This window comes from Hemiscyllium ocellatum, chromosome 36, assembly GCF_020745735.1.
Source record: "Hemiscyllium ocellatum isolate sHemOce1 chromosome 36, sHemOce1.pat.X.cur, whole genome shotgun sequence".
In the NCBI taxonomy this organism is placed as follows: domain Eukaryota; kingdom Metazoa; phylum Chordata; class Chondrichthyes; order Orectolobiformes; family Hemiscylliidae; genus Hemiscyllium; species Hemiscyllium ocellatum.
This window is the reverse complement of record NC_083436.1, coordinates 6,233,990-6,247,889: the sequence shown is the minus strand read 5'-3', so window position 1 is coordinate 6,247,889 and position 13,900 is coordinate 6,233,990. Positions and strand designations below refer to the sequence as shown.

General features: G+C 40.3%; 1 protein-coding gene across 4 annotated transcripts in view; it reads right to left on the bottom strand.

The window, feature by feature from the left end:
• The window catches only part of rapgef2b (Rap guanine nucleotide exchange factor 2b), a 393,772-nt gene extending 392,016 nt beyond the window's left edge, over positions 1-1,756 (bottom strand). For 2 of the 4 annotated variants that reach the window (XM_060851735.1, XM_060851737.1), the window contains exon 1: positions 1,005-1,755. In XM_060851735.1, the coding sequence (XP_060707718.1) occupies positions 1,005-1,073 (69 nt within the window). In that variant the 5' untranslated portion in view covers positions 1,074-1,755. Of the gene's footprint in view, positions 1-1,004 lie in introns of all 4 variants that reach the window. The other 2 variants (XM_060851743.1, XM_060851738.1) reach the window with 2 other exon arrangements.
• Between the last annotated feature and the right edge of the window lie 12,144 nt (positions 1,757-13,900).

The window sequence follows — 13,900 nt, the reverse complement described above, 5'->3', positions numbered from 1 at the left end:
ATGCCATAATTACTCTGCTTCCAAATTCTCATCCATCATTTCAAAAATGTTTGCAACTTATTCCCGTTGTCATTTGTGGATAAATTCATAATGATGCTTAAATCTGTGACCATTCCTCTCACCATCGGAACATAAGATTTGAAAGCAATTTCACTCTTAATTAAAGTTACGAATAAGAAAAGGATGATAGGGACAGAAGATGATCTTTCTGCTGGCAAAATTAGAGTTGACTGAGAAAAACTTTCGTTATTAAACGCGATTCTACATAAATCACGAATAAATGTCACTATATACTCCGATCATTCTTTTCAAACGAAACACGTACAGCTTTAAAAGCTAGTAACAACGTGTTACATTTTTTAAAACATACTGGAGTTTCTTCTAAGAAAATCTGCGGCAAGATATGTAAACTTAGGTCATTCAAAGTCACCATTCAAAATAAATCAAATCACACTAAATAAATTAATATAAATTGCAGACAAAAAGAAACACAGGTGCACATTTTTAAATGTGATGCGGGTGCTGACACCCAATCTCAAACTCCCTCAATCTGCCATTAGAAATTTGGGGAAATGATACAACTCAACGTCAAAAATCGTAGTTGAACAGGATAACAAAAAAAAAGTATGAAATAAAAAAACACATATTTCGAGAAGTGAGAGAATGCTTCAGAATTTCCCTCAACGCCGTGCAAACAGACCACAGCGACAGGGGCAAAGAAAGCCTTTTTTTGAGGAAAATCTCTCCTTGGCCTGAATATCAAATCACAAAGAGATATGCAAGGAAAAACTGGAAAGCAATGAAAATAATCGACTATATTTTAGAAGGTGGGGGGGGGGGGAGGCGATATTTTTCATCGTACATACAACCAGTAGGGGAAAAGAAATCACAACAACCCAGCAAGAGGCGGGCAAGATGGGCCGCTGGTACCCATCAGTTGTGGGCCACATTCCCATTACGAAAGCACCGACACTTGCGATTATTTACCCACTCACTGCTCATACCTGTTGCGTCCTTTCGGCCGGGTTCTTCATGACCGCCTGTCTGAAGTTGTTATCCACGTAAGACGCCATGGTCCCGACTCCCACCCGGGTGGCGGGCCTGTGAAATAAGAGGGCCTCAGCTCAACTCTGGCCTCCCTCTGCGGCAGCGCTGCTCTAGTTTTTTTTAAATAAAGAAATCCTCGGAGGGGAGACGCCTGAAAGCGTCTGTACTCGCCCGCTCACAACGCAGGCCCGAGAGCGGCCTCAAGTAGCTCGAGCAACCGCAGAGACGTCACCGCAATCAGGAGCTTCTCTCCGATTCTGGAATGCGAACGCCAACCCGGCGCTGCCCTGGCAACCGCCACTGTCCGCGCGGCACCCGCCGCTCCCACTCAGTACAAAGCAGCGACTCTCCTCAGCAAACCTGACTCTACCCAGCTCCTTGGGATCCTTCATAATCCATCGGATTTTTTTTTTATAATTAAACCACAAACAAATAACTTCGCCTCGTTGTTTTGGCCTCGACAGTTTCGGGAATAATCGAGAAAATAACAAGTACTTTGTAAATATGTATGTGTCGTAGTGCTCTTCTAATATCGATGTCAAATTCTTTCGTTGTTTGTTTAATTTCAATCAGATATGAAACGACCTGGACTGGATGCTTTGTTTCATCACAAGCTGAAAATCTCCTGGAAACAGAAAGGAGAAGGGGGAGGGACAAAAACTCCTGACAACTAAACTCTCGCTAAAAAAACTCAACCAGAAACACACTACCGCCTCCTCATTCAGATCATCCAGAAAAAAAATACCAAGCCCTAATTTGTTGTCTCCTCCCAAAGCAGCCAAGGGGCATAGGGAAAAATATACAGCACATGCCACAGAGATGACAGGATGTATCACGAGGTGCTGTGGTGTGACCAAATCTAACCAAGGAATCGTCAAAATTAAACGTGCAAAAGTTGGACGAATGAGAAGAGGATCGACTCATTCATGCTTCTCGCTAAAGGTTGAGTGGTATCCTTATGGAAACTGACCTGCGGATTTCAACAGTTTTCATTTGTTTACGATGTATATATTTTAATGAAAAGCCAAACGCATATTTTTTTAAAAATACGGACAAGTTGTTAGTGAAATTCAGAAATAACGATGAAATAATAGGAATGGGTGTGGCACTATCAACGATAATATTGCAGTTCTGAAGAAAATCCAAGCACCAAACTACTACAAGAGGGCACAGGTTCGAGGCGAGAAGGGGAAAGCTTAGGGAAAGATTTTTCACAGAGGATGGTGGATGCCTGGAATACACTGCCCGTGGAGGTGGTGGGAGCAGGGACGTTATAAAGGCAAAAAGAGAACTAGAAACTGTGCATGGGCAGTAAGCAGCGGGTCTAAAAGAGGATTGGAATTGGTGCAGGTTTGGTGGGCTAAAGGGCCTAGTCCTCTGCTGTATTGTTTTCTATAAGTGGCTTCAGTACCCAATCTCCTTGCCTTTAAACAAGGAACAGAGGATGAACTGTTACATCCTTGGCACTTTTTTTAGAACTCCTCCCCAGTCAAAAAGAGACAAATAAGTAATTTAGTTGTCAGGTTTCCTTGAAAATGGGGAAAAAAAGGTTAAATCAAATATTTTGCTTTTGTTTGTCATTTTTTCTCAATCCAATTTTCATTCATTTTTCTTTGTGTACCTGGTTTAACATTAAGTTCAATATTGTAATTGTCAATTTCTGATTCAGAGTCTGCTTACTGACAATTTTTTAACCTGATGTATTGAGGAGGTGCACAACTGCTTGCTCATTTACACAGCTTTCCAGTGTTCAGTAGTAAATTGGGGGAGTTTTTGGCTCTTTAAGTCTATCATTTGCTCTAAAGCAAAATCCCATTGAAAGTCTGCGTGTAAGTGTAAAGAAAGGCCGTTGCTAATCATTTGCTACTGACTGCAAAATACTGGCCTTTATCATTGTACTTCAATCAAAATTCTGTTTCAGTTCCTACCTTAATTTCCTTCTTTGACGGAAACTCAAAGCTGTGAAGCATCCGATCTCCCTTGGTTTTTGTACAATCAGTAAGATTTGTGCAATAATGAATCACGATAAGAAAACCATGATATCCAATTTTTCCTAAATCATGATGAAAAAGCAAAACTATTAACTATTAATAATTAATTTTGAACCTTAAATACACACAACACACTTTAGAAACAACAACAAGATCTTGAGTAAGATAAAAGGCTGCCATAACATTTTCTGGATCTGTTGATTGGAAGAAACAAAAATGGTCTTTAGTAGAGTGATATGCTCTTCTTGTAGGATGTAGGAGTTTAGGGAGAGTTTGTGTTACTAAAGATTATACCTGCAAATGACATTGGTTGCAAATCTTATCGGATAGAATGGATCAGTTGGAGCAACAGTTAGAGGCAATGAGGAATTTCCAAGAGTAACTGGGTGTGGTGGTTGGAATTTATAGGAAGGGTGAAAAGCCACAGATACAGTCACATAGATGGGTAAAATCCAGAAAAGGTCAGATCGGTAGGCAGGTAGTGCAGGAATCTATTGTGGCTGTCCCCATTTCAAATAAGAATGCTGTTTTGGAAAATGTTGGGGGTGGTGAATTCTCAGGGAAATCTAGCAGAAACAGCCAAGTTTCTGGAATCAAGACAGGCTGTAAGGTAATGAGGGATACATCGGGTTCCAAGTGATCAATTGTGTTAGGCGTCTCTCTAGTCAGAGGCACAAACAATTATTTCTGTAGCCAGCAGTGAAATATGACAATGGTGTGTCAGGATCAAGGATATCTCAGGGTGCAGAATATTCTCAATGGGAGAGGGACCAGCGGAGGTCATTCTACACATTGGAACCAATGACATAGGAAGGGAAAAGGGATAAGATTCTGACAGGAATATAGAGATTTAGTCAGGAATTTAAAAAGGAGGTCCTCGAGGGTAGTAATATCTGGATTACTCCTGGTGCTATGAGCTAGTGAGGGTAGTAATAGGAGGATAGAGCAGATTGATGCATGGCTGAGGAGTTGGTGTATGGGAGAAGGATTCACGTTTTTGGATCATTGGAATCTCTTCTGTGGTAGAAGTGACGTATACAAGAAGGACGGATTGCACGTGAATTGGAAGAGGACTAATATACTGGCAGGAAGATTTGCTAGAGCTGCTCGGGAGGATTTAAACTAGTACGGATGGGGTGGGGTGTGGGACCAAGGCAGATAGTGAGAAAAAGATCAATCTCAGACTGGGTACAGCTGAGAAAAGAAGCAAGTCAAGCAGTCAGGGCAAGCAGGGACAAAGTAGAGAACAAGGTAGAATTTATTTCAATGCAAGAGGCCGAACAGAGAAGGCAGATGAACTTAGGGCATGGTTAGGAACATGGGATGGGACATCATAGCAATTACAGAAATGTGGCTCAGGGGTGGACAGGACTGGCAACTTAATCTTCCAGGAAACAAATGCTACAGAAAGGATAGAAAGGGAGGCAAGAGAGGAGGGGGAGTGGCCTTTTTGATAAGGGATAAAAATAAACAAAAACGGATACCCCCGCAATTTCATCAACAGATGCCTAAGGGAAAGACCAAGGAATGAGGACATGCCACAACCCAAAGGACTAGCCAACACTACCATACATCAAGAGCATTTCCGAACTGACAGCCAGACTACTGCGACCACTAGGACTCATAACAGCGCACAAACCAACAGCCACTCTCAGACAACAACTCATAAGAACGAAGGACCCGATACCCAGCATGAGCAAATACAATGTAGTGTACAAAATCCCATGCAAGGACTGCACAAAAAACTACATAGGACAAACAGGAAGACAGCTAATGATCCACATCCATGAACACCAACTAGCCACGAAATGACACGACCAGCTATCCTTAGTAGCCACACACGCAGATGACAAGCAACATGAATTCAACTGGGACAACACTACTATTATAGGACAAGCCAAACAGAGAACAGCCAGGGAATTCCTAGAGGCATGGCACTCATCCACAGATTCAATCAATAAGCACATTGACCTGGACTCAATATACCGACCACTGCAACGGACAGCTGGAACTGACAACCGGAAGCGGCAGATTCAAACCGCTACAAATGCTGGAGGAAAGATCACAGAAGCGCTTCACAGAAGGCTCCCAAGCACTGAGGATGTCACCTAGACAGGGGACGCAAAGTCTGCAACACAAATTCCCAGCCTGGCGAACAGAACCACAACAAGGGATAGAGTTACAGCTGTGTGTGGGGAGGATATTCCTGGGAATACATCCAGTGAAGTTACTTGGGTGGAACTGAGAAATAAGAAAGGGATGATCACCTGATTGGGATTGTATTGTAGACCCCAAATAGTCAGCGGGAAATTGAGAAATAAATGTGAGGAGATTTGAGTTATCTGTAAGAGTAATACGGAGATTATGGTTGGAGAATTTAATTTTCCAACCATAGACTGGGACTGCCATAGTGTTAAGTGTTTAGATGGAGAGGAATTTTAAGTGTGTACAAGATCCTGTTCTGATTCAGTATGTGGATGTACCTACTAGAGAAGGTGCAAAACTTGACTTACTCTTGGGAAATAAGGCAAGGCAGGTGACTGAGGTGTCAGTGGGGAAGCACTTTGGGGCCAGCGACCATAATTCTATTAGTTTTAAAATAGTGATGGAAAAGGATAGACCAGATCGAAAAGTTCTAAATTGGAGAAAGGCTAATTTTTAACGATATTAGGCAAGAACATTCGAAAGCTGATTGGGGGCAGGTAAAGGGACAGCTGGAAAATGGGATAACGAGAGTCCAGTGACAACATATTCCTGTCAGGGTGAAAGGCAAGGCTGGTAGGTATAGGGAATGCTGGATGACTAAAGAAATTGAGAGTTTGGTTAAGAAAAAGAAGGAAGCTTATGTCAGGTATAGACAGGATAGATCAAGTGAATCCTTAGAATATAAAGGCAGTAGGAGTATACTTATGAGAGAAATCAGGAGGGTAAAAAGGGGACATGAGATAGCTTTGGCAAGTAGAGTTAAGGATAATCCAAAGGGTTTTTACAAATACATTAAGGACAAAAGGGTAACTAAGGAGAGGATAGGGCCCCTGAAAGATCAGCAAGGTGGCCTTTGTGTGGAGCCACAGGGGATGGGGGAGAAACTAAACAAGTATTTTGCATCAGTGTTTACTGTGGAGAAGGACACGGAAGATATAGAATGAAGGGAAATAGATGATGACCATAATTCATATTAGAGGATGAAATGCTGGATGACTTGAAACGCATAAAGGTGGATAAATCCCTAGGACCTGCTCGGGTGTACCCTAGAACTCTGTGGAAAGCTAGGAAAGTGATTGTTGGGCACCTTGCTGAGATATTTGTATTATCAATAGTCACAGGTGAGGTGCCGGAAGACTGGAGGTTGGCTAACGTGATGCCACTGTTTAAGAAAGGCAGTAAGGAAAAGCCAGGGAACTATAGACCAGTGAGCCTGACATCGGTGGTGGGCATGTTGTTGGAGGGAATCCTAAGGGACAGGATTTACACATATTTGGAAAGGCAAGGACTGATTAGGGATAGTCAACATGTGACTGCAGATCCTGGAGATCAGAATCAAGATTAGAGTGGTGCTGGAAAAGCACAGCAGGTCAGGCAGCATCCGAATGGGAAATCATGTCTCACAAACGTAATTGAGTACTTTGAAGAAGTAACAAAGAGGATTGATGAGGGCAGAGTGATGGGTATGACCGATCTGGACTTCGGTAAAACGTTCAACAAGGTTCCCCATGGGAGACTGGTTAGCAAGGTTAGATCTCATGGGATACAAGGAGAACTAGCCATTTGGATACCAAACTGGCTCAAAGGTAGAAGACATGGTGGTGGAAGGTTGTTTTTCAGATTGGAGGCCTGAGACCAGTGGAGTGCCCCAATGATCGGTGCTGGGTCCACTACTTTTCGTCATTCATATAAATGATTTGGATGTGAGCATAAGAGATATAGTTAGTAAGTTTGCAGATGATGCCAAAATTGGAGGTGTAGTGGACAGTAAAGAAGGTTACCTCAGATTACAACAGGATCTTGATCAGATGGGCCAATGGGCTGAGGAGTGGTAGATGGAGTTTTAGATAAATGCGCAGTGTTGCATTTTGGGAAAGCAAATCAGAGCAAGACTTATATATTTAATGGTAAGATCCTAGAGAGTGTTGCTGAACAAAGAGACCTTGGAGTGCAGATTCATAGCTCTTTGAACGTAGATTTGCAGGTAGATAGGATAATGAAGAAGGTGTTTGGTATGCTTTCCTTTGTTGGTGAGAGGATTGAGTACAGGAGTTGGGAGGTCATGTTGCGACTGTACAGGATATTGGTTAGGCCGCTTTTGGAATATTGCGTGCAATTCTGGTTTCCTTCCTTTCGGAAAGATGTTGTGAACTTGAAAGGGTTCAGAAAAGATTTACAAGAATGTTGCCAGGGTTGAAGGATTTGAGCTATAGGGAAAGGTTGAATAGGTTCAGGCTGTTTTCCCTGGAGCATCGGAGGCTGAGGGATGATCTTATAGAGGTTAACAAAATTATGAGGGACATGGATAGGGTAAATAGACAAAGATTTTTTTTCCCTGGGGTTGGGGAGTCCAGAACTAGAGAGCATAGGTTTAGGGTGAGAGGGGAAAGATATAAAAGAGATCTAGGGGCATCATTTTCACGCAGAGGGTGGTGCGTGTATGGAATGAGCTGCCAAAGGAAGTGGTGGAGGCTGGTACAATTGCAACATTAAAAGACATCTTGAGGGGTATATGAATAGGAAGGATTTGGAGGGATATGGATTGGGTAAGTGAGACTAGGTTAGGTTGGGATATCTGGTCAGCTTGGATGAATTGGACCGAAGGGTCTGTTTCAGTGTTGTACATCTCTATAAACATTGAGGGCTGAAGGGTCTGTACTGTGCTGTACTGTTTTATGTCCTCAGTTCCATTCTTAAAAATGCATTCATGTAATCCTCATTGGATATAGAAGCAGTTTGAGAATATTATTGGATGGAAGTTAATGAAAAATATCTTTAGGGACAAAATGGACTTCAGTTTGGAAGGCAGTCTTCTGAAGAAGGGTCAAACGACTCAATGTTAACAATGTTTTTGTTCCACAAATGCTGCCAGACCAGCTGAGTTTTTCCAGCAGTTTCTGTTTTTATTTGTTTCAGATTTCCAGCTTCTGCAGTTATTGAGTCATAGATATGAAAAACTTACATGTGCACAGATAAAAAATAGGTATGGTGGGACTAATTCTCTCAAAGAGACAATACAATGGGTTGAATGGCCTCCTATTGTTTTCTAAGTAACAAAAGTAGAGGAATATTATTAAGAACTTTAATATGACTGAGGAAAATAAATGATAACTTTTTAAGTATATAAATCTCACAAGTCGTTTCAAAAATGTAATACAGAAATCAGTTTATATTAAGATTGACTTTAAAGTTTCAGATATTACACTTCATCAGGAACATTTAACAAGCCTTTCCTCTTTCCATGCTTACAGCTTTTATAGGTTTTTCTTCTTTCACTTTTCCATGGATCAATAAGTCACACCATTGACGTATTCTTGCATCCTTATGGCATGTGTTGGATCTTTTCCCCTTTGGAGGACAACAAATTAGTTATCTTTCTCACTTGAGGATCTGCGTGTTTTTAGGTTAGTTCTTTACAAAGACAGTTTTATTATGAATTTATTTCCCTCCTTCAGTCTCTTAGAGATTTTCAACTTGTGATTAAAGTTCACTGCTATTCACTTCTCTAAAGATACTTTTCTCTTCCTACAAAGAAGGATGTAAATTTGGATCTGGTCATTGAAAAGAAAGTAGAGAAATTGAAGTGAGTTACAGTAGGAAATAATACACCTGACCGTGACCACAACAAGATTCAGTTTACAGTATTTATAGAATAAGATCAGAAAATATCAAATGTAAGAATGGTCAACTAGGAAAGTGCTACTTTCAGTGATGTAAAAGAGTAACACAGTCTTTATGTCATTAGCTATCCCTCAATTTGATGATGTCTACTGTTGATCCCAATATCAGCCATGACTGAATAATGGAGCAGATCTAATTTTTTCCGATATTTTGTAGCCTTTGTAAAAGCATGGAATTGGTATAAAGTCTTAACCTGTATTTCTTTTAACATGAACTCAGAGCTTTCGAGATTGCTCTGCCTCATAATTAAGATATTGGTGCTCAGTGTATGATGGAGCATGATACATTAGTTGTCATCATTCTATGTAATTGATGATAATCAACTCCCACCTATTAAAGTCAATGTACTATGCTTCACAAAGAACTTTAGTGTACCTTTGAGGTGTTTGTTTTGTCGTCCCTGAGTCATTGACCATTTGAGAATTGAGAGAGGAGAACCTGGCAGGAGCCAATTTTGCCATTTGAGCATATCATCCAGTTTACCAAAGTTAATTTTACAGGAAGTTTGCCTGAAACTTTGAGAAAACTATAAGTACAACAGCAGCATTTGTTGTACAATAGGCTTGTTGAATGCAGGGGAAGTAGTAGAGGCACTGGTAATGGAGTTTTCTCATGTGCTGTTATGAGTTGTTGATAGATGGTCAGGGTCTCATTGCAGTAAAGGAGTGTGGTGACGATAGCCACTCTATGTACGAGAACTTAAATTGACTTGCAGAGATAATTCTTGGTTTGCACTTAGTAATGTAATTTACAGAATGTTGAACTGGCAAACCAACCCTGCATTGCATCTCTTTATCAAAGGTTACTTTTGGAGAGAGGTGGCTATCAAAGTAGGGGAAGCACTCAACATAATTGGTGAGGGCACGTTTAGAATACTATGTACAATTCTGGTCGCCCTTCTGTAGGAAGGATGTTAAACGTGAGAGGGTGCAGAAAGGATTTACAAGGATGTTGCCAAGACTGGAGGGTTTCAGTTATAGAGAGGCTGAATAGGCCAATTCTGGATTAGTGGTGCTGGAAAAGCACAGCAGTTCAGGCAGCATCCGAGGAGCAGTAAAATTGACGTCTCGGACAAAAGCCCCCGAGCCTTTTCTTTTCCCTTGAGTGCCGGAGGCTGAGGTGTCACCTTATAGGGGTTTATAAAATCACAGCAGCATGGATAGGGTGAATATCCAAGGTTTTTGTCTTAGGTGGGGGAATCCAAAACTAGACAGCATAGGTTTGAGGTGAGAGGTGAAAGATTTAAAAAAGACATGAGGTGTATATTTTCACGCAGATGGTGGTGTGTGTGAAATGTGCTGCCAGAGGAAATTAAAAATCACAACACCAGATTATAGGTTATTTGGAAGCACTAGCTTTTGGAGTGCTACTCCTTCATGTATCTTTGCAGCAGGACTATAAGACACAGAATTTATAGCAAATTATTACAGTGTCATGGAACTGGTGTGATATATTGAACAAACCAAGATTGCTGTTAAGTCTTTCATCTTTTAGAATGAGCTGCAAGTTTCAGTTCATTAATATGTAAATCCTAGAACTTCTTTTTAAGTCACATTCTCAAGATAACTTAAGGTTGTGTATAAAAAATGACATCACAGCTCAGACAATGCATTAACGGTCACACCTTTTTTTTAAATAAAGCTAAATACGTTAAGTCACATTCTCCAGATAAAAGAAGTTATGGGATTTACATATTAATGAACTCAAACCTGCAACCCATTCAAAAAGATGAAAGACATAACAAACCCAGATTGCTGTTCAATATATTGTTTCAGTTGCATGACATTAATCTTTTGCTATAAATTGTGTCTTAAAGTCCTGCTCCATAGTTACCTGACGAAGGAGCAGCATTCAAAAAGCTAGTGCTTCCAAATAAACCAGTTGAACTATAACCTGGTGTTGTGTGATTTTTAACTTTGTCCACCAACACCAGCTGTCCCACATCATGGCCAGAGGATGTGGTTGTGGTGGGGACAATTACAGTATTTAAAAGGCATATGAATGGGTATCTGAATAGGAAGGCTTGACAGGGATATGGGCCAAACAGGACTAGGTCAGATTGGGATGTGTGGTTGGCGTGGACGAGTTGGACTGAAGGAACTGTTTTTTTGTGCTGTACAGGTGGTTCTTGTTTCAGTTATTATGTCATTGAAGAATTAGGGAACGGTATTTTTGAGAACACTTACTTCTATTTGCAATAGTGCGATTCCAGCTGTGATCATTTCGCACGTGCCATTTTGCGCATGGCTGATATCGGCTGCCGTCAGAGTATGAGAGGTACAGTACTATACATTGAGCAGCTTCATCTCAGAAGTTAGGCTAATGAATGTTCATTGGTCGCCCTCTGAGACAAGATTATTCTTTGTGTTCTTGTACCTGCATTTCACATAATCTAAACCAATGCCCAAGAAACAGTCAGAAGACAATCGACCATCCACTTGTGCAACCACAACTGCATCTGAAGGAGGTGGTGATGATGACAGTCTGGAAAAAAATATTGTTAATGCAGATACAATGTAATGTGTAAATTTACTTTTATTTCATTAATAAATATGTTTTACACCTTCATTCAGGCTGTGCTATAGTTTTCTTTTAAGCTTTTGGGTGATTTTTGAGCAATTATGAGTTTTTTTTTGGTGGTCTGTCCCAAATCCACTTTTATGTTAAGCGATTTTCTATTAAGTGAAATTTTGCTAGAATATAACTATGGTGTTATACCTGTATTACTCTGACTATTTCTCTACAAATGTATGGGAGGTAGAATATTTTGTTGACTAGATATGGGATGATAAGTGAGTGTTATAATTCTTTCATAGATGTTGGAGCTGCCAGCAAGGCCAGCATTTGTTGCTTATCCCTAATTGCCCTTGAGAAGAGGGTGGTGAGCAATGTACTTGAACTGCTGTAGTTCAATGAAAATGAAAGGGAGTTCCACAGTGTTGATGCAGTAACTGCCAATACAGTTTGCAGTCAGGATGATATTGGCTTAGAGGGAAGAAGCTTGCAAGCAGAGGTGCTCTCATGCATCTAACCTATCTGCTGCCCTTGTCCTTCCAGGTAAAGTCATGAGCTTGGAAAGTGTCTTTGAAGAAACAGTAGTAAGTTGTCACAATGCATCTTGTTTATAGTACCCTTGTTGCCACCGCCCATTGTTTGTGCCTGGAGTGAATGTTTAAGGTACTGGATGGGATGTGATCAGGTGACTATGCTTTGAGTTTTGTTGTTGGAGCTGCATCCATCCAGGCATTTTGATAATATTCCATCACACTCCTGACTTGTCTTGTAAATGGTGATCAGGCACTATGGAAATAGGATTCCCAGTGTCTGATCTATTTTTGTAAATGCAATATTTATATGGCTGGTTCAGTTCAGTTTCTAGACAGTGATAATACCAATGACATTGTCATGATTCATCCATGACAATATCCTAAGCGTCTTGTTTGAGATATTTATTACCTTGCACTTGTTGTGACTTGAATGTCACTGGCTACTTATCAGTCTGATTCTGAATGTTGTCCAGGTGTCACTGTATGAGTGCTTACTGCTTGAGTAACAGAGTTTTGTGTAGTTCAAACATGTGCAATCATCAGCATACTTTCCCACTTCTGACCTTTTTTGTAATCAAAGGAAGATCACTGATGAAACAGCTGAAGATGCTGCGTCCAGGATACTAACCAGTGGAACTTCTGCAGCAACATCCCATGACTGAGGTGATTAGCTTCTAATAACCAAAACTATCTTCCTGTGTGCTATGCACGACTCCAACAATGAGTATTTTTTCCCTTGATTTCTATTTACTTCAGTTTTGAGGCTACACATGGTTAAATGCTGCCTTACTGTAAAAGGCAGTCATTCTCACCTCACCTTTAGAATTCAGTTTTCTTTTGGACCGAGACTTTAATGAAGTCAGTAAGCAAAACCCAAACTAAACATCAGTGAATCAGCTATTGATGTCAATAGCACTGTATGTTGCATAATGTCTCAACATCAGTATGTTTTAAGAGGCATGCTCATTATATTATTATAGCATGTGACCTGAGGGTACAAAGATCTTAGAAACCACCCTAAATGGGATCACTTGAAGCATGATATGCTAATAGAAGTATGCTTTTGTGTTGTAAATGTATCATCTAATGCTAACCTAGACATTGATGTGCCTATGAATGCCATTTTAGTATGTATTAATGACCTGTAATAAATATGTTTTTAATCTTTCCATACTATATTATCTACACCCTGTTTCTATTATGTTAGAAGAAATAATATAACATTATGTTAGAAGAGATAACATAAACATTGCCCCAGCAGGTAAAGGTATGCTGCTAGAGGTAAAACGTATGTTAATTGTTAGCAGTGGCAATCATATATAAAAAAATGGGTCCAAGATCTCAGTGACAGATATTTGAAAACCCAATTGAAACTCAATTGGATAGCAGTCCTGGACATCAGAGTTCAGACAGTCAGCAACATCAGTTTCTGAGAGTACAGGCAGCCTTAGAGGTCTAGGTATAGGGCATTGCCCAACCAACAAAAAGATAGTGATAATCTGTCATGGATTAAAATCTAAATTCCTTCAAGATCTGAGAAATTTGTAAGTGTCCCTTTAACTCTAAAATAAAATGCCTCAATTTAACAATATAATCAAAAACAAGGTTACAAATCTGTGCCAAGTTGTCAGCCTCTCTTTAAAAGAAAGAAAACTACAGCTTGCAGTTCTAACTTTGTAAATGCTGCTGAAAGCATTGCTCTCTTCAAGGAAAATAAGACCAGAAGAAATAGGATGAGGAGTAGGACATTCAGCTCCTCAAGTCTGCCCACATTCCATAAGATCTTGCTCAACTGTCACAGGCTTCAATTCCTCTCATGCCACCTCTTCACAATTTTCAACTCCTGACACTTCAAAGATCAACTCATCTCCTCTTTAAATATTTTTAGTGATGTAGCCTTCCCAACTCTCTGGGGTAGAGAATTCCAGA